This window comes from Erinaceus europaeus, chromosome 6, assembly GCF_950295315.1.
Source record: "Erinaceus europaeus chromosome 6, mEriEur2.1, whole genome shotgun sequence".
In the NCBI taxonomy this organism is placed as follows: domain Eukaryota; kingdom Metazoa; phylum Chordata; class Mammalia; order Eulipotyphla; family Erinaceidae; genus Erinaceus; species Erinaceus europaeus.
Window position 1 is genome coordinate 54,458,544 of NC_080167.1, and position 18,296 is coordinate 54,476,839.

General features: G+C 38.3%; 1 protein-coding gene across 1 annotated transcript in view; it reads right to left on the reverse strand.

The window, feature by feature from the left end:
- CUBN (cubilin) overlaps window positions 1-18,296 on the reverse strand; it is a 289,660-nt gene that overhangs the window by 256,314 nt on the left and 15,050 nt on the right. The window contains exons 7-15 of the mRNA XM_060192232.1: window positions 17,374-17,500; window positions 15,901-16,069; window positions 13,265-13,396; window positions 11,662-11,757; window positions 10,334-10,452; window positions 9,385-9,571; window positions 7,980-8,092; window positions 7,151-7,385; window positions 4,071-4,252 (exon numbers count right to left, since the gene is read on the reverse strand). Coding sequence (XP_060048215.1) covers window positions 4,071-4,252; window positions 7,151-7,385; window positions 7,980-8,092; window positions 9,385-9,571; window positions 10,334-10,452; window positions 11,662-11,757; window positions 13,265-13,396; window positions 15,901-16,069; window positions 17,374-17,500 — 1,360 coding nt within the window. The remainder of the gene's footprint in view (window positions 1-4,070; window positions 4,253-7,150; window positions 7,386-7,979; window positions 8,093-9,384; window positions 9,572-10,333; window positions 10,453-11,661; window positions 11,758-13,264; window positions 13,397-15,900; window positions 16,070-17,373; window positions 17,501-18,296) is intronic.

Here is an 18,296-nt window from a genome sequence, read left to right on the forward strand (position 1 = left end):
GTCCATTGAACCAATGGCCAACCCTTAGAAATAACTGTAAATTCTAACATTTACAAGTCCAACATACTTGATGTTTCACAGAACCTGAAGAAATTCATGGATCAATTTTTTAAAAAAAACATTATTATTGCAATGTTAGGGTCTCATACATAGACAATTCCACCACTTCTGTGTCCGGTTTTTGTTTTTGTTTTGTTTTTTCCATCATCATTGAGACTTACCCCACTCCTGACTGGCGTTTTCAGATAAACAGTCAGAGACAGAGAAAGACACTACAACAGCAAAGCTTCCTTAAGTACAGTGGGGGCCGGGCATGAATCTGAGTCACGAATATGACAAAACAAGTGCACTATCCAAGCGAGCTATCTTGATAGTCCTCTACATCAAATATGTCTTTTGATTTAAGAGGAAAGAAGGGAATGAAACAGATAGTGACATCACAGCACAGCCCCACCATTCGGGGAGCTCCCCCGGTGCTACAGATGATGCCCCTAAGCTGTGCTAAGGCTCAAATCCAGGGCCTCATGTACAGTAAGGTATGCACTCTGCTGGATGAGCTATCTCCCACATCCTAAATAAAATTTTAGTATGGTCATGTTGACCACTGAATTTTTTTTCTATTGGCAGAAAATTCACAACCAGTATTACATTTTCCCAAAGTTTGCCAGTTTTTTTTTTTAAATATGGTGACCTTTGAGACATGAAAGGTATTGTGACATGAAAGGCCAAGTGTCAGTGATTGACACTGTATATATGTATCCTAATAAACATGTAGAAATGACAAAAATCTCTAATTTTAATTTGATGGGATTTATTGAAATTTCATTTCAAGGAAATTCACTTTAATGTCCATATTTAAAAGACTGTCTTGCTGCATTTTCCAGTGAGGGGTAGGTCTTCCAATCATTCCCAAAGGTTTCAAATCCATTACAACTGCTAAATTACTAATGATTTCAACTTGTGATGATCCCTATTTGACAGATGTACCCTATATCCTTTATGAATAATTCCACAGCTCTCCATTCAGCCTTAATGGATTTAAAAGAGCATATTGTCTCATTTCACTAGTATAAAGGGGGCTATGATTGATGGTAATAAGACAGAGACAAATAAGAACCCCTTCTCTTCTCAAAGATCTTTTCAATCTGCAAATGGTGAGCAACACCTTTATATACCTATCTGCATATGGCATGTGAATATAAAACATCCTTTTCCCCCCTACTCTATACTTTATAAACAAAATTTTTAACCAATCCATGGGCATGTGAAATGAAAACAAAAGTAAATGGATATATCAAACTCAAAAGCTTTTATACATCGAAAGCAAAGTATTCAAGGATAAGCAGGCAACTCAGTAACTGGGAGAAGATATTTACAAATCATACATCAGACAAACAACTGATATCAAACATCTATAAAGAATGGTATAGCTTGGGGATTGGGCTGTAGCACAGCGCCTTAAGCACATGTGGTGCAAAGCGCATGGACCGGCGTAAGGATCACGGTTCGAGCCCCAGCTCCTCACCTGCAGGGGGGGTCACTTCATGAGCAATGAAGCAGGTGTGCAAGTGTCTATCTTTCTCTCCCCCTCTCTGTATCCCCCTCCTCTCTCCATTTCTCTCTGTCCTATTCAACAACAATGACATCAATAATGACAACCACAACAATGATAAAACAACAAGGGCAACAAAAGGGGAAAAATAGCTTCCAGGAGCAGTGGATTAGTGGTACAAGCACGGAGCCCTAGCAATAACCCTGAAGGGAAAAAAATGGAGGAAAAAAAGAATTTGTATAGTTTAAAAATAAAGGAAAACCAATAACCCAATAAAAAAAAAGTGGGTCAACACCATCATCTGGGGCTCTAGTCAAAGAATGTTTGTATTCCCACATAGCTATGATCAAACTAGACATCTAGTGGATCACTTTCCCCACCACTACTAGTCACTTCCATCAGGAAAATCTTCATGAGCTCTCTTGTGGGTCTCTCCAAGAACTTACTTTTGTTGTAGAGCAGTAATGGTAGGGACTGCCCCACTCTCTGAAGGGAGGATGGGTCAAACTACCCTGACACTCAAGGAAGACTGATCCTGAGAAGAGTGCAGCCTAGAATGTTCCCCACTGTGACTATGGACTGCAAGCTCAGACTGAAAAGGCTCAGAGGTCAGTCACACAGGATCCTGTGCTAAATATATATATATATATATATATATATATATATATATATATATATATATATATATGGTAGGTGCTAAATACATATATATTTGTATATATATATATATATATATATATATGTATAGTAGGTCGGATCAGTAAACAGCTTCTTCTTCTAGCGTTTGCCAGTAAACAGCTAATGGTATTTATATACTTTCCTCATGTTTGGAAGCTACTCTGTGCCCTAATTCAGGTTTCTAGTCCTATTCTAAATTCTGGCACCAACTTCCCACACAACATTTTTAGTCCACCTGCATGTTAGCTATCAGGCTCGGGCAAAAATTACTAAAGTCATAGACCCCTTGAAACATACCAAAAATAGACTTCCTAGAGTCTTCCCACTTTAAGACCCCTAATTCATCTGCTCTGTTCCTACCTTTGGGTTCCTATTCATGAAATAATTTGTCTTCCAGCCACCAAGTAGCAGACACTACTATGATTCCATCCTGATTTCCCTGGTCAGACAACCTCACCAATGTGTCTTTACCTCTCCCATGCCCTAGCCCACTAGGGAAAGACAAAAACAGGCTGGGGGTATGGATCAACCTGCCAATGTCCATGTCCAGTGGAGAAGCAATTACAGAAGCCAGAACTCCCACCTCCTGTACCCGTAAAGAATTTTGGCCCAGGGGTTCTGGGGGTGGCCCACTGGGATAAGCGCACATTGTGCAAAATGCAAGGACTGGTGGTTCGAGCGCCCAGCTCCCCACCTGCAGGAGGGGTCTCTTCTCAAGTGGTGAAGCAGGTCTACAGGTGTTTATCTTTCTCTCCTCGTCTCTGTCTTCCCTTCCTCTCTCAATTTCTCTCTGTCCTATCCAACAACAAAGATATCAATAACAACAACAATAAACAACAAGGCCAACAAAAGGGGAAGAGAGAGAGAAAGAGAGAAGGAGGGAGAGAGAGAGAGAGAGAGAGCTAGCCTCTAGGAGCAGTGGATTCATAGTGTAGGCACCGAGCCCCAGCCATAACCCTGGAGGCAAAAAAAATAGTCAACCCATATCTAAGACTGGGAGAACTACTGTGGTTATCTTTGAGAGGTGGGAGTGTGGGAACACAGAACTTTGGTGGTGTGTGTGGTGTGGAACTATACCTTACAATCTTCTAGCTAGCCATAATAACAAATAAAACATTAAAAAACATCTTTTATCAATGGTAAGTAGGAGAGCCATAGGCTAACTCCTCTCCTCCTAGTAAGAATCATCAATATAGACTCATAAGGCTCATTCTTTATCTATTAGTTCGAACTATTCAACATAATCACCATAAGTTACTTTTTCTTCAGGGAACACTATTGACAACTTGTGTAGCAACTCAACAGTTTTGGATCTTCAATGGAAAATACAGACATATAGTATTTATTTCATTAATTCTGAAATTCCTATAATAGGGGAGAAGGTTTCCAGGAAATGATAGGGGAAGGCAAGGTGATGCGTTTCCCAGATTTGTGGGAGAGAAGAAGCAACAAGCTAAACAAGTCCTAATAAAAACTTAGCAATACTTACACATTGAGGCCAGATGGCGGTGCACCTGATTGAGTGCACATGTTACAGTGCTCAAGGACCCAGGTTCGAGCCCCCAGTCCCCATATGCAGGGGGAAATCTTCATGAGTGGTGGAGCAGGGCTACAGGTATCTCTCTGTCTCTCTCTCCCTCTCTCTCACTCACTTTCATCTCGATTTCTGGCTGTCTCTATCTAGCATATAAACATAATAAAATTTTTTAAAATACACATAATCTGCCTATTAAAGAACATACCTAACTACTAGTAATAAACTATGATCATCATCAAACTAAAGTTTGGTTCTGATTTATAATCATACTGTATTAAATTCTAACTAAATATAATTTCTCACCTCAAGATAATCTTTACTGCAATCTTCATGGTGCTCCAGACTCAAGGTCCCAAAAGTAAATGTTATAAGAAGGTCAGGACTGGTTAGAACTTTCCAGACACAATCTCTTCCTGGAGGATACTTCCCAGGGTATCCCGGAGACTTAATAGAACCATAAGTACCAGTCAGTATACCTCCACACTCTAAAGTAAGAAAAAAAATACATTTGAATACAAATTATATAATGCACATAGAAACTAATCATGTGCAATTATGAATATCTCCTAAACTAACAAAACTTTAAATTCTCCACTTTGATAAAGTTATAAATTTATATATCTCAACTGATAAAGCATTGAGTCACTCATGTGTTAAGAACTGTGCTTGTCAACCATCATAGAGTGATATCATTTGAATACAATATAACAGGGCAGACCTAACTGTGAGATACATAATGGGATGATATATGCCTTCTTCTCAACCTTTTCTTTTTTTGTCACTGGGATAATCCAAGGGTCTCTGTGCCTGCACAATTCCACTATCCTAGTGGCCATTTTTTTTCTCTTTTTCTTTCTATTTCTTTTTTTGTTTGTTTGTTTTGAGAGAGAGAGAGAGAGAGCAAGAGAGACCTGTACTACTGCTCTATCACTCATAAAGTTTTTACCCTTACATGTAGGGGTCTTGAACTTGGGTATGTGCATAGTATTATATGCACTTAACAAGGTGAGCCAATGAACAGGCCCCTATTCTTTTTCACTCTGAAGTGAATTAATTCTGTATAACTCTTTAAAATTCTGGAACTGGGGCCAGGGTTGTTGCACCTTATAGAATGCACATGTCACCTTGAGTGAGGACCCAAGTTCTAGTCCCCCACCTCCACATGCAAGGCAGAAGCTATGTAAGAGAGGAAGAGAGACATTTTATAAAAATGTCTCTCTTCCTCTCTCCCTCTCTATACCTCTTCTATCTCTATAAAAATGGCCACCAGAGTAGTAGATTCCTTGTATAAGCACAGAGCTCTAGGCTATCTTGGTGTCACTTAATTCAGGAACCTTGTGTGTGTAGAATTATAGAAAAAATAATATAATTTAATGCCTACTAGCTATCTATAAAATGGAGGACCCCCCCAACACTTCATCTGCACTATTCCAGACTTTAGGTCCATAATTGGTCAACAATTTGTCTGGCTTTGTATGTTAACTCTCTTTTCAGCCACCAGGCTCCCAGATGCTAGCAGACAACCCCACCAGTGTGCCTTGGAGCTCCACTTCCCCAGAGCCCTTCCCCACTAGAGAAAGAGAGAGATAGGCTAGGAGTATGGATCGACCAGTCAACGCCCATGTTCAACTGGGAAACAATTACAAAAGCCAGACCTTCAACCTTCTGCATCCCACAATGATCTTGGGTCCATACTCCCAGAGAGTTAAGGAATAGGAAAGTTGTCAGGGGAGGGGATGGGATATGGAGGTTTGGTGGTGGGAATTGTGCGGAGCTGTACTCCTCTTATCCTATGGTTTTGTCAATGTTTCCTTTTTATAAATAAAAATTAAAAAACATCAAAATTAAAACATGAAAAGTTAAACGTTAAAAAATTTTTAAATATGTGGACTAGACACCAAAACCTGTAAATTATTGCTAAAACAAATAAAAGAAGGCTTATTAGAGTTATAGTATAGTTATTTACATAACAGATTTTCATGTATGAGTCTCAGAGTTCTGAGGTTCAATCCATAAATGAAAGCAGAAAACTATTTTGGCAAAAAATAAAAGAGAGCTAATTATATAGAAAGGAAGTCAAATGCATACACTTGTATGGTCAACATATTTAAGAAGTCATTTCTTTACAAGTTAATTATAAGTTCAATGCAATGCCAAGACAGTTGTTGAGAAAATAAGTTTATGCTAAATGTGCATGGAAATTCAAAGGATGTAGAGCAGGACATAGCATTTTTTAAAAGAGTGAAGTCAGATTTCAACTTTAGTAGTTCAGCTACAATAGCAGAAGGATAAATAAACCAAAAAAATGAATAAAATGAAAAATAGATCTACAGATTTATTAATGAATGAATAGTAAGTATACTCTCTGTATCTTTTAATGAGGTCTTTCATAATAAAATGGTCAAATAAAAGAACAATAAAGCAAATTATCAATAGTCATTACGGCTAAATATTGGAGGCCAGGAAGTGGCTCATGTGGCAAAGAGCACATGTTACCATTAAAGAAAACCCATCTGAAGCCCCCAGCAACCACAGGGAGCACCTGCAGAAGGAAAGCTTTGTGGATGGTGAACAGTGCTTTGGTGTCTCTTCTCTTCTTTCTCTCTCTCTCTCTCTCCTTATCCCCCCACCCCATCTCTGTCTTTCACTTTATGAGAAAAAAAAAAAGTTCACTGGGAGCACTAGACTCTCACAGTTATGGAACCTCAGCTATAATCCTGACAGCAAAGGAAGGAAGGAGGGAGGGGAAAAGGAAGGAAGGAGGAAGAAAGAGAGGGATGGAAGAAGGGACACAGAGAAGGAGGGAGGGAGGAAAAAAAGACAGGAATCCTAAGTGAAGGAATGGGTTGTATCCTCAAAAACATCCTATTGTAATTTACCAATAAAACTTATAAAAATGCCGCTTATTAACTTCATAAGGAGTCCATGAATATCATCTAAATTTTGTTCTCTGAAGACAAAGTCAAATTCACTTATTTTGTTTAAAAATATTATTGATGTAGAAGTCAGGCGGTGTTGCACTGAGTTACGTGCACATAGTTCCAAGCACAAGGATAAGTGCAAGGATCCTCACCTGCAGTGGGGACGCTTCACAAGCAGCAAAACAGGTCTGCAAGTGTCTTTCTCTCTCTATCTTCCCCTCTTCTCTGAATTTCTTTCTGTCCTAGCCAGTAAAATTCAAAAATGTGACCACCAGGAGCAATGGATGCATACTACAGGCTTGACCAAGCCCCAGAAATAACCCTGAAGCCAAAAAATAAAGAAGAAAAGAAAAATATCATTGACTAGATTTCTCATGTTTTGTGTTCCAAAAATCTAATAGTGATTAAGAATATTTTTAAAACTCAAAATATTGTTCTATTTTCCTGTATGTTTATACTTGCCTGGTTGCTGTGATTCCCATCTTATTTCAAAGCCTCTCTCACTTCTTAGATGGTCAGAATAGAAGTGAAAATAAAGAGCACTGTCACTGCTGTGGAGTTCAGGAGGAGGTGTGGAGCCACAGAATCTTCCAAGTTGTAATGCTGCAGAGGAGTCTCCGTCGTGAATCTGAAGAAACTCATGTGGACAATTGTTCACTGATTCTAATTGCAAAAAAGTGAAAATAATACGCAGCACCTAAAAATATAAAGGTCAAACTGTATTATTTATCATTTCCAAGTTAGTTTTACAATACTTCTTCCAATAATTAGGAAGTTGTTCATACCATGTCACTTTCTTTTTCTTTCTTTTCCTTTTCTTTCTTACTTTTTTCTCTTTTTCTCTCTTACTTTTCTTTTTTATTCACTATAGTACTGCTCAGTTCTAGATTATGGTGTTGTGGGGGACTGATGAACCTGTGACTTCAGAGACTCATGCACAAAAATCTTTTGCATAACCACTATGTTATCTCCCCTATCCCATATATGCCACTTTCAAGAGATAAATCTATAATTAATTATTTACAAATATACGATAATTGAAGATATTAAATCATGGGTTTTTAAGTTTCCAATATTTCATCTATAAATTTAGGTTACTATTACTTGTTTCAAAGAGTAGTATAAGTTTAGAGAATGGTACATAAAATGTCTACCCAAATGCCTGACACTTAGTAAATACTCAATGTATAACAGCTACATTAAATTGCATGTCTTTTAAGTAAAACATGCACTATAATATACACATACATATATATCTATTTCACATTTGGACCAAAGATGCTCTGTTTACCTTTCCCTCTTCGGTTCGGATAACCCAGAAGCAATTAACATTATGAACGAAACCAACATTAGGGCTCTTGTAGCTGAAACTCCCATTCATCCCTGAGAGAGAACCTCCACAAACTGTAAAGGAAAACATAAACAGGATCTTCCAAAGATTCCAAAATGGAAGAAGAGTCTAGGCAACTTTAACCTTGCAGCTGAAATATTTTGCCAAGTCTAAGCAACTAATCTTGAGAACAAAAACCCCACTATTCCTTCTGTCCATCTTATGCTCTATAAACACCTACCTAAACCCTAGCTCTAACTGATGGACTCCCCCACCATGAACTTGTCTTGACCTTTAGGTTATCTTCTGATATCCATGTGACTACCTCTGGGAGATGAGACTTGATCATCTTTACTCTTTACTGCCATTTTGTGTTAGTCTTATTTCCTCAACTGGAATGCAATCAGAAAACATGTCATGTCTCTTTATGGGTTCACCTACACTGGGACTATCATAGTTCTACCTGCATGTTATCGTTTCAGTAAATGTACTGATTCAGATTCAGAAGCAGCAAATGAGGGGTAAAGTAGTCAGAAAAGTTTTGATTAAAGAGGCTAAATAAAGGACGGGAAACACAGAAGGAATTTGGGACATTCTGGCAGGGGGCGAGTAGGGGTACACAAAATAATATAATGGTGGCACAGGGACCAGGTGAGAAGGGAAGATGAGGGGCCGGGTGATAGCGTACCTGACTAAGTACACATGCTACAATGTACAAGGACCTGGTTATGAAGCCCCAGTCCCCACCTGCAGGGGGAAGCTTCAAGAGTGGTAGAGCAGTGCTACAGATGTCTCTCATCTTTCCCTCTCTGTCACCCCCTTCTCTCTCAATTTCTGGCTGTCTCTATAAATAAAAATAATACCAAAATAATACCAAAAAATTAATTAAAAAGGAAAGAAATAAGACTATTTTTAGGGAACTAGCAAGAATTAAGTTTAGATGGTTAGGAAGAGGCTTTGTTATGGAGGATAATGGAAAAACAGCCTCATTATTTAATAGACAATGGGGAGCACTGTATCATCTAAAACAGGAGAGTGACTTGTATTATATTTGAGAATAACAGCTATAGAGAAAACTTCCTTAGAAAACTGCAAATGGCAATACACGAGCATACTTCACTTACAGAATGAATGTATAAAAATGGAAAATACTAATTATTTCCTGGAAGAAAGGTATTTCTGCCTTAAATGAGGTATGGGAAATTTTACTTTGTTAATTCTACACTATTTCTATAAGAAAAAAGAAAAAAACAGCTCTATGTATTTAAGCAACTATAAAGTTCAAGAGAAGAATCTACAACAGAACTCACTAAATTATGTTATTTCCAGTTATAAGTATCTGTGGAATAAAAAATGCTGACTGTACCTTGCTGGGGAGTCTGGCAGAAAATTCCAGTCCAGAAACGAGTGCATTCACAATTAAAACCATCAACGCTGTCAACACAAGTACCCCCATTCTGACAGGGGCTACTCAGACACTCATTGATGTTCTCTGTACAGTTGATTCCAGCCCAACCTGATTCACACTTACAAAGATAACCAGACACTGTATCCTAAGGAATGAACAACATGGCATCATAGCACAAATGCTAGGCAAACTTTAGTCACCTAGATAACAAGGAAATTTACTGTTTAAAATGTGCAGCAAGCATTAAACCATAATAAGCATCCTAACTTGTCTCATGTTAATTCACTTAAAGGTAACTGTTAAGTATAAAAAGTCATGTAAGGGGTCCAGGCAGTGGTGTAGCAGGTTGAGCACACATGGTTCATAGCACAAGGATGGTTGTAAGGATCCCGGCTCCCCACCTGCAGGGGGGTCTCTTCACAAGTGGTGAAGCAGGTCTGCAGGTGTCTATCTTTCACTCCCCCTCTTTGTCTCCCCTCCTCTCTCGGTTTCTCTCTGTCCTATCCAACAACAACAGCAATAACAACAATAATAATAACAAAAAAGGGCAACAAAGAAGGGCAAAAATAGCCTTTAGGAGCAGTGGATTCGTAGTGCAGTCAGTCACCAAGCCCCAATGATAACCCTGGAAGCAAAATAAAATAAATTTGAAAAAAAAAGTTATGTTAATTTGGATCAAACTATAGGCTCTGGTTTACTACCTTCTAAATCACCAAGAGAAAAATTAAATAGTTTTTTCTCCAACTAGAATCCCTACCTATGTCTTATCTGAGAGCTATACTGTGTTCTTTATCTTGAAGTCGACTCATTACCTAAAACGTATGAGTCATAGAAAAGGTAGTTTGCAGAAGTGACACTAAAATTATTTCCAAATACTCTGTCACCATAGGAAGAACAAAGAACTCACGGTGCACTGCCCATGCAAGCAGGGGTGACTTGAGCAAATATTACTGAGTTGTGCACATCCATTTGATCCATAACCATTTCCAGTATATCCTGGGGGACAGGTACAAAGAGGCAAGGAACCTGTTCAGAAATAAAAACCAAAGTTGTAAACATAGATGTCCTTGGTTCACACCCAGCAACTACTCTCGGGCTGTGATATACACCAGGTGTCACTACAATCATGCCTACCTTTTCTTACAGGCAGATAAGGCAGGGTATGAGGAGAGGCATTAGAGTCTTATTTTTTCCATTTTTTTAAAATCTTTAAAGTAAGAAAGGCATTCAATATTTTTAAATATTTTATTTATAGATTGACATTGATGCTATCAGTTCATGCGTCATAGTCTCAAGCTGTGAGAAACTTAAAGGTTTATGGGTTGAGTGTTAGAGTTAAGGGGAAGCATCAACAGGAAAGGATTGACAGCAGAAAGAAAAAAATATTCTTATGATGATGGTATCTGTTGCAAAGCAACATAAACACATGTAGTTAATACACTAAGATTAAGCCTCTACTCCTACAAGTAGGTAAAAATAATAACCTATAGTTCCTATTCACAGAAAAAAGCAAAACACTGAGAGATTGTGTGTTCACCAAAGATACACAGCTAGAATGTGGTAAAACCAAGGGGAAAATAAAATTCAAGCAGTCTTTTTTCTACAATCCAAGTCCCAAACCATTTTATATAAGAAGAAACATTTAGTGTAATGAGTATATATGTATATATATTGCATTATATATCACATGATATCCTAATGTGACATGTAAGTAAAAAGAAAAATGGTATTTCAAAATAACAAGATACTCAAACAAGATTGAAGTCACCAAATTGGATAAAAACATTAAGCTATATCTCTATTTGTTTCTATAGTTAAAAATGAATTCTGAAAAATCAAAGATCAACATCATGAGTTAAATACTAATTCATGTGTCACTGAAAATTTGTTGGTTGTGACCCTGTATACAATTTTCCCCTCAGCTAAGAACAGCTTATTTTTGCTGGGTGCATTAGTATCTAAAATAAAGACAATAATTCTCCCTTATAGCCAGATTTAGACACACAATTCAGCTCTGGTCAATGGAATATAAATGAAAGAACCTTTAAAGTAGGAAGTATGTCTTTCTTTCTTCCTTCTTTCCTAAAATATGCTCATGAATTGATTACATAATTAATAGTCTTGGGAAATACTCATAAAAGAGCTATCATTAAAGATAAAGATTTTGTATTAAAAAATCAAATGTATAATGTTATAATATGGCCTATGTATTGGCTTAAAGAGATACATCATTACCCAGAGCTGAAGAACATGATGCTTGTGGGTGGCAGCCTCCATTATTGACTGAGCAGATGTCGATGAGTGTGCACACTCTTCCATTGCCCTGGTACCCTGATGGGAGCAAGACAAACAATGCTGAGAATATGAAATAATAATAATAATAATAATAATAATAATAATAATAATAATAATACAACCTGAGAGCTAAGTATCCTGAAGAAGACTAACTAGAGAGCCTCTATTATCAACAGAGAAAATGTAAATAGTAAGGGTCAGAAACAAAATTCCATAATTAAGTAAGTGGACAAGAATTAGGTTCTCATTTTCAAAAATAAAGTTCTGGGTAGTTTCTAAAGAATGACCAAAACAGAAGAGATCGGGCGTGTTCAGGGTGGTATGGCCATATGGACCAACCAGTCAACGCCCATATTCAGCGGGGAAGCAATTACAGAAGCCAGACCTTCCACCTTCAGCAACCCACAGTGACCCTGGGTCCATGCTCCCAGAGGGATAGAGAATGGGAAAGCTATCAGGGGAGGGGGTGGGATATGGAGATTGGGTGGTGGGAATTGTGTGGAGTTGTACCCCTCCTACCCTATGGTTTTGTTAATTTATCCTTTCTTAAATAAAAAATAAATTTTAAAAAAAGAATAACCAAAACAAGCAAACTAAAATATATATGAAGCTTCTGGAAGACATAGGAAGTGCTGACACTTAGGAAGTTTAAATTTTTCTAATTACAACTACTTTAATGTTCCTAGAACTGAATTACTATACAATTTCAAAGTGCATTGGTTTGTGTTAATAAAACTGATATATTTTCAGTTTATTACTTTAAAATTTCCTGTCCCTAGTACTATTATAAGCCAGAGCCAAGCAGTTTCTCTCTCTCCCTCTCCTTCTCATTCTCTTTGTCCCCTCCCTCTCTTTCACCCTCCCTCTATCACTCCCCCATAACTATCTCTGCATCTGTCATATTAAAATAAATAAATTAGATTTTTAAATGGTTAAAAAAAACTCCACCAATTAAAGAAAAAAATTTCCTGAACTTGTTGAATAGTAACACGGTTTGGACTAGAGAATAGCCATAAAGACTTCTCTCTAGAAACTAGCATGTATTACATTATATAAAATGCTTCTGAGTAAATTATTATAATTATTGTGGGAATACCAGACATGAATGTCTGTGGTCAAAAGAGAAGACTTTTCAAATTTTTCATTATCTCAGCAGAAATAAATTTCACCATTTGGAAAGGTTTATTGTTTTCTATTATAAGCTGTTTATACTTCTTTTTGAAAAATTCTATTTATTTTAATAAGACAGATATAAAAATAGATACCAGAACACTGTTCAACTCTGGCTTACTGTGGTGCTGGGGATTAAACATGTGGCCTCAGAGCCTCAGGCATGAGTATCTTTTGCATAACCATTATGCCATCTCTCCAGCCCAATACTTTAGTTTCTTATAATATAGTTGATCTAACAAGCCTGAATCCACAAGTAGAACTTATGCACTATCAGTTTCATTCTTAAGAAATCCCTGAAAATTGAGCCCAAAATTTATTTTCAAGTGTATATTTGGGCTGTAATGGTAGAAGATTCATGTTCGAGCAGCACCTGGTGGGCAGGCTCCACAGTGGTGAGATCCAACCGTGTTCACACATGCAACAGGTGGAGCCTCAGAACAGCCACCATTGTTTATTTCACACTCATTGATGTCTTCACAATGGTATCCATTTCCTTGCCAGCCTAGAAAAAGACCAAAAGTTAGCTCCATAAGACAAGAGGGCCAAGAAGAAATGCAAATTGCCAAAAATTAAATATGTTCAACTCATTAAAATGTTCTATGGATCAGAATGATAATAACAATAAAAACAGAAATAATAATAATAATAATATTCTTAAAATCAAATGCCAGCAAAATGGCTTGATTCCTACAACTGCACATACCTGACTGAGTGATGCCTTGGTCTGTCTCTCTCATGTAAGTGTCTCTTTATCTCAAACGAAACAAAGCTTTAAAAAAGTTGAGCCATAGTGACAGTTCACCAGGGAGGGTACCATGCCTTGCACAAGAGGAAGAACTTTTGCTGTAGTCTCTGCCTCTATGTGTGTGTGTATCTCTATATGAATGAAAGAGTGCACTGAGAGTGGTAAAGTCAAGCATGTGTGAGGCCTTGACTCTGCAGAGGAAAGAAAATAATATCCGTATTGAAATTTATTTATGTTTTATAACCAGTGTATGTTAACTTTATGATTCAGGAGGGAAATGAGGTGACTAATAGTAAAACAAAAAGTTTTTTCTGGTTATTTCTTGCTCCAACAACAAAAATAATGTAAAAATACATGGCCCAACTCGTGATTTAAATATTTTCTTACTCTAATTTCTGACATTTAGAAAAGGTCATCAGCAAATCAACTTCAACTTAGTAATTATTTGCAAATTTCACATGAGCCTGAGAGCAGAAAGGGACAAACCCTTCTCTTTTTTCTACTTTTTTCTCACTTTTACAAACTCAAATCACCAGTGGATGGGTTCCCTAAGGGAAATGCCACAGCAAAGCATTCAAGACCTCAGCCTGGATCCACAGTCAGGCAGGTCTGGATTTGAAGACTGACAGTTTGTAGGCTACGTTATCTTGTGTAAGCTATTTTCCTCTTAAGCTTCAGCTTCTTGTGTTTTAAATGGTAGTTATGGTGGCATGGGAGGTAATGCAGTGATAGTATTCTGGACTTTCAAAACTGAAGCCCCTAGGAGCTGATTGGTGGTGCAGCTACTTGTGTGCACATATTACCATGTGCAAGGACCTAGGTTCAAGGTCCCACTCCCCACCTATGGGGGGGAATCGTCACCAGCAGTGAAGCAGTGCTGCAGTTGTCTCCATCCTTCCCCTCTCAATTTCTGTCTTATTAAAATAGAAGAAAGAAAAAGAAATTCACTTCATCAAAAATATATTTTTTTAAAAAATGAAGTCTGGGGCTTTGTGGTGGTGCACTTGATTGAGAACACATGCTACAACTTCAAGGACCCAGGTTCAAGGCCCCGGTCCCCACCTGCAGGAGGAAATCTCTACAAGTGGTGAAGCAGTGCTGCAGGTGTCACTCTGTCTCTCTACTTCTCTATCCCCCTTTCCCTCTTTACTTCTGGCTGTCTCTATCTAATTAATAAATAAAGATAATTTTTAAAAAGAGAATGTTTTAAAAAAATAAATAAATAATGAAGTTCTGAGTTCAAACCCTGGCATCACATGTGTCAAAGTGATAGCATATTTTTTTCGATATTTTCTTTTGGGGAGGAATAAGTAGTTTTTGATATTTTTAAATTTTTTATTTATTAATTTATTTGATAGGACAGAGAGAAATCAAGAGGGGAGGGAAAGATAGAGAGGAAGGAAGAGAGACACCTACAGCACTACTTCACTGCTAGACCTAGGCTTGAACCCAGGTCCTTGTGCATGGTAATGTACGTGCTCAATCAGTTGTGCCACCACCCAGCCACAGACGTAAATCTTTAAATAATATTAATAATAGTAGCTCCTACTATTTCTCATCCTGTTGATTACAAGGACAATACCATATTCTGTTTGTGCTCTACTTGGATGTTTGAGAACATTCAAGGAGCATAGACAGAACTTGTAAACTCTCAGTCTTGGTTAACTGCAGAGACCCCAACATGGTATTTTGCTCATAGTAGGTACAAATACACATTGAATTAATAATAATGATCCCATATGGAAAGGAATGAAACTTGGACTCTAATCCAGACAGTCCATGTTTTCAGTAGCTCCAACATCTGTGTTCCTTGAAGATTGTGTCTGTGGACCTGTAGTGGGCTAAACACCTCTATTGATAGCTAGGCCAATGCATCTCCTAATGACCACTACAGGTCAGGACTACTAGACTCTTAAGAAGATGAGTTTAAAACATCTGGAAGATGAAAAATAGGACATAAAATTAAAATTGCAAGCCTGGTTCATGGGATGGGCACAACAATAAAATGTTTGTCCTCACAAACACTAAGGCTAACTCCATCCCCAAAGTTTGACTCTAGCACAGGTCTTGGATAAACCTCTCATTTTCACTATGGAGTTTAACAGTTAGAGAGCCTGGAGTGGGAGTTAGTGATCCAGGACATGAAACTGGACCAGAGTACTTCTTTCTACCTTGAAGAGAAATCTGTCTCAGCATCTTGCCTGTTGAGCACACAGAGCCTGGCACAGTGCCTCTGCCTGGGCAAGGATATTCCCACATACCTGTCGGACAAGCCCCACAATAGAAGGACCCTGGAGTGTTGAAACACTGCACATGTTCTGAGCAAGGTGCAGATGGGAGGCTGCACTCATCTATGTCCTGAGTGCAGGCCGGATTGTTTGCCAGGGACTGGGGTGCCCACCCAGCATCACAGATGCAGCTGAACTTGGGCTGGCAGGATGACAAGATATGAATAAAGACAATCAATAAAATGAACAAGAAAACTCTTGGGGAAATCTCATCAAATCCCAAACCGTTTATCATGCCACATTCATTTTCATAAGGCCAATTGAGCAGCTTCTCTTTCTTCCCATATGATTAAGCATTTAGACCAGATCATGCAAAAAGAGAAACATCTTTATTCCAGAGTAAAGAAAACCTATAATTTGCCCCCTAAAGATGCCAGGGAAAAAGCAACAATAATCATGAACTGTAGGTCAATATAATTAAAGTCAATCAACTCAGCCTGCTATGTTTTCAAGGGAAAAACACCCATGTCGACACAAACTTCAGAAAATGAATTCTGTTTGTTTCCTTTCTAAAAGTGTCTCTTTCCTTTCCCACACACAGCCCCCTACCACCACCATCATTGGAATGAAACCATTTTCCATCAGTGGATTGGGAGAAAAATAGAACTAAAAATAAAGAACTAAAAAACAGAAGTAAAAATGAAGGTATCAAGCAGGGTCAAGCAGACAATGGCTGGGTGACCTTGAGGGTCAGGGTGATGGTTATCAGGACCCAGAGGCCAGAAAACATTCTGGGGAGTGGATTCACAAGGCCTGTAACTCTCCCAGGAACTTAGAGGCCAAAAAAAAATAAATAAGGGTCAATGTGCCTTAGAATTTGCTGTTGTTGCAACCCCAGAGGTATCACAGTGAGTGACTTGCATATGTGAAGTCCTTGAGTTCAATCCTAGGCAGTGCACATACCAAAGTGATGAGTGTGATGCTCTGGTTTGTGTTCTCTCTCTCAATATCTCTCTCTCACTCTCTCTCTCTCGTAAAAAAAAAAAAAATTGTCACTGTTAAAACTCACAAGGTGAGTCAAGGAGGTAGGTCAACTTATTTGACCATAGAACTTGCATACTTGAGGCCCCAGAGAGCGCAGATTTAATCCCAGGCACTACCTTATGCCATAGCTGAGTAGTGCTCTGGGTTGTCTGTCTCTCCCCTCCCACCCACCCTTATTCTCATGCTTGCTATCTCTCAAAATATGCAAATGAATGAATTTTTAATAATGTATAAGGCCAAGAAAAAGTCATGTCTCACAGAAAGATTTAGGAAGCGACAATAAAATGCATAACTAGTTTATGTAATGAACTCAACCTCCGGCTCAGTTTGCTGTCTATATAGGATCAATTCTCATCTCTTTCTTCACTTGGGACTGGTATAAGGGCTGGAAGAGACTTCCATTTTGCAGTCCAACTAGTTTGTGTTCTTATAATAATGCATAATGTTCCAGATGGGACCCACCTCTCCAGCCTGTGTGCGGACCAGATCCTCACAGATGCCATGGGTGCAGAGTTCCTTGGAGCCCCTTTCACAGTCATTGTATTTGGATGCACACTGGGGACCATAAGTCTCGGCAGAACAGCTGCAACTGTTGATTGCACAAGAGCACAAGGTGAGTGTTTATCCCTTAAGCACTATATCTCTTGGCATCAATTAAAAAAAAAAAATCACTCCAGAACTAAGAAGATAGCTCATCTGGGAGAGCATCTGCTTTCCAGGCACAAGATCCATGTCTGAGGTCCCAGTACACTACATGGGAGTTTTGTGGCACATGGGAAAGATTCACTGTTGTAGTCTTTCTCTCCCTCTCTCTCTCTCTCTCTCTCACTCTCTCTCACACTCTCTCTCTTCCCCTCTCTCTGAAACATTCAGTCCAGAATGGTGAAGCCATGGCAATAGCAAAAATTGAAATAATTCTCATTGTAGGTCAGTGCATAGAATCATAAACTGGCTTACAGACTGGAAACTGGAATAAAATCAGTCTTCACTGTATGAAGTGGTGGACTGAGCAAAGATGGTATCTTCTGAAATGCACTGTTAAAGAAGCACCACTTACTATCTAGGTGGACTATCACTATAAATTCTTCCAGCACCATGTTATCAAACAGAAATTTCAAAGGTCAAACATCTATAAACTTAGAGGGGTAGAGTTATTTCAACTGGAAAAGGTGGAGGTCAAGTCCATTCATTATCATCCAACTGGACCCACTATTAAGTACAGGTGACCTTAAGTGCACTAATATACTCCCCAATGTTTTATCGGAGTGGATAACCCCACAGGAAATATGATAGTTACATGTCAGAGTCTATGATAACTATTATTTTATTACAAAGGGTGCTTCTATCCATAAAATATGTAGTTAGCATAGTAGTATAATTGTGCT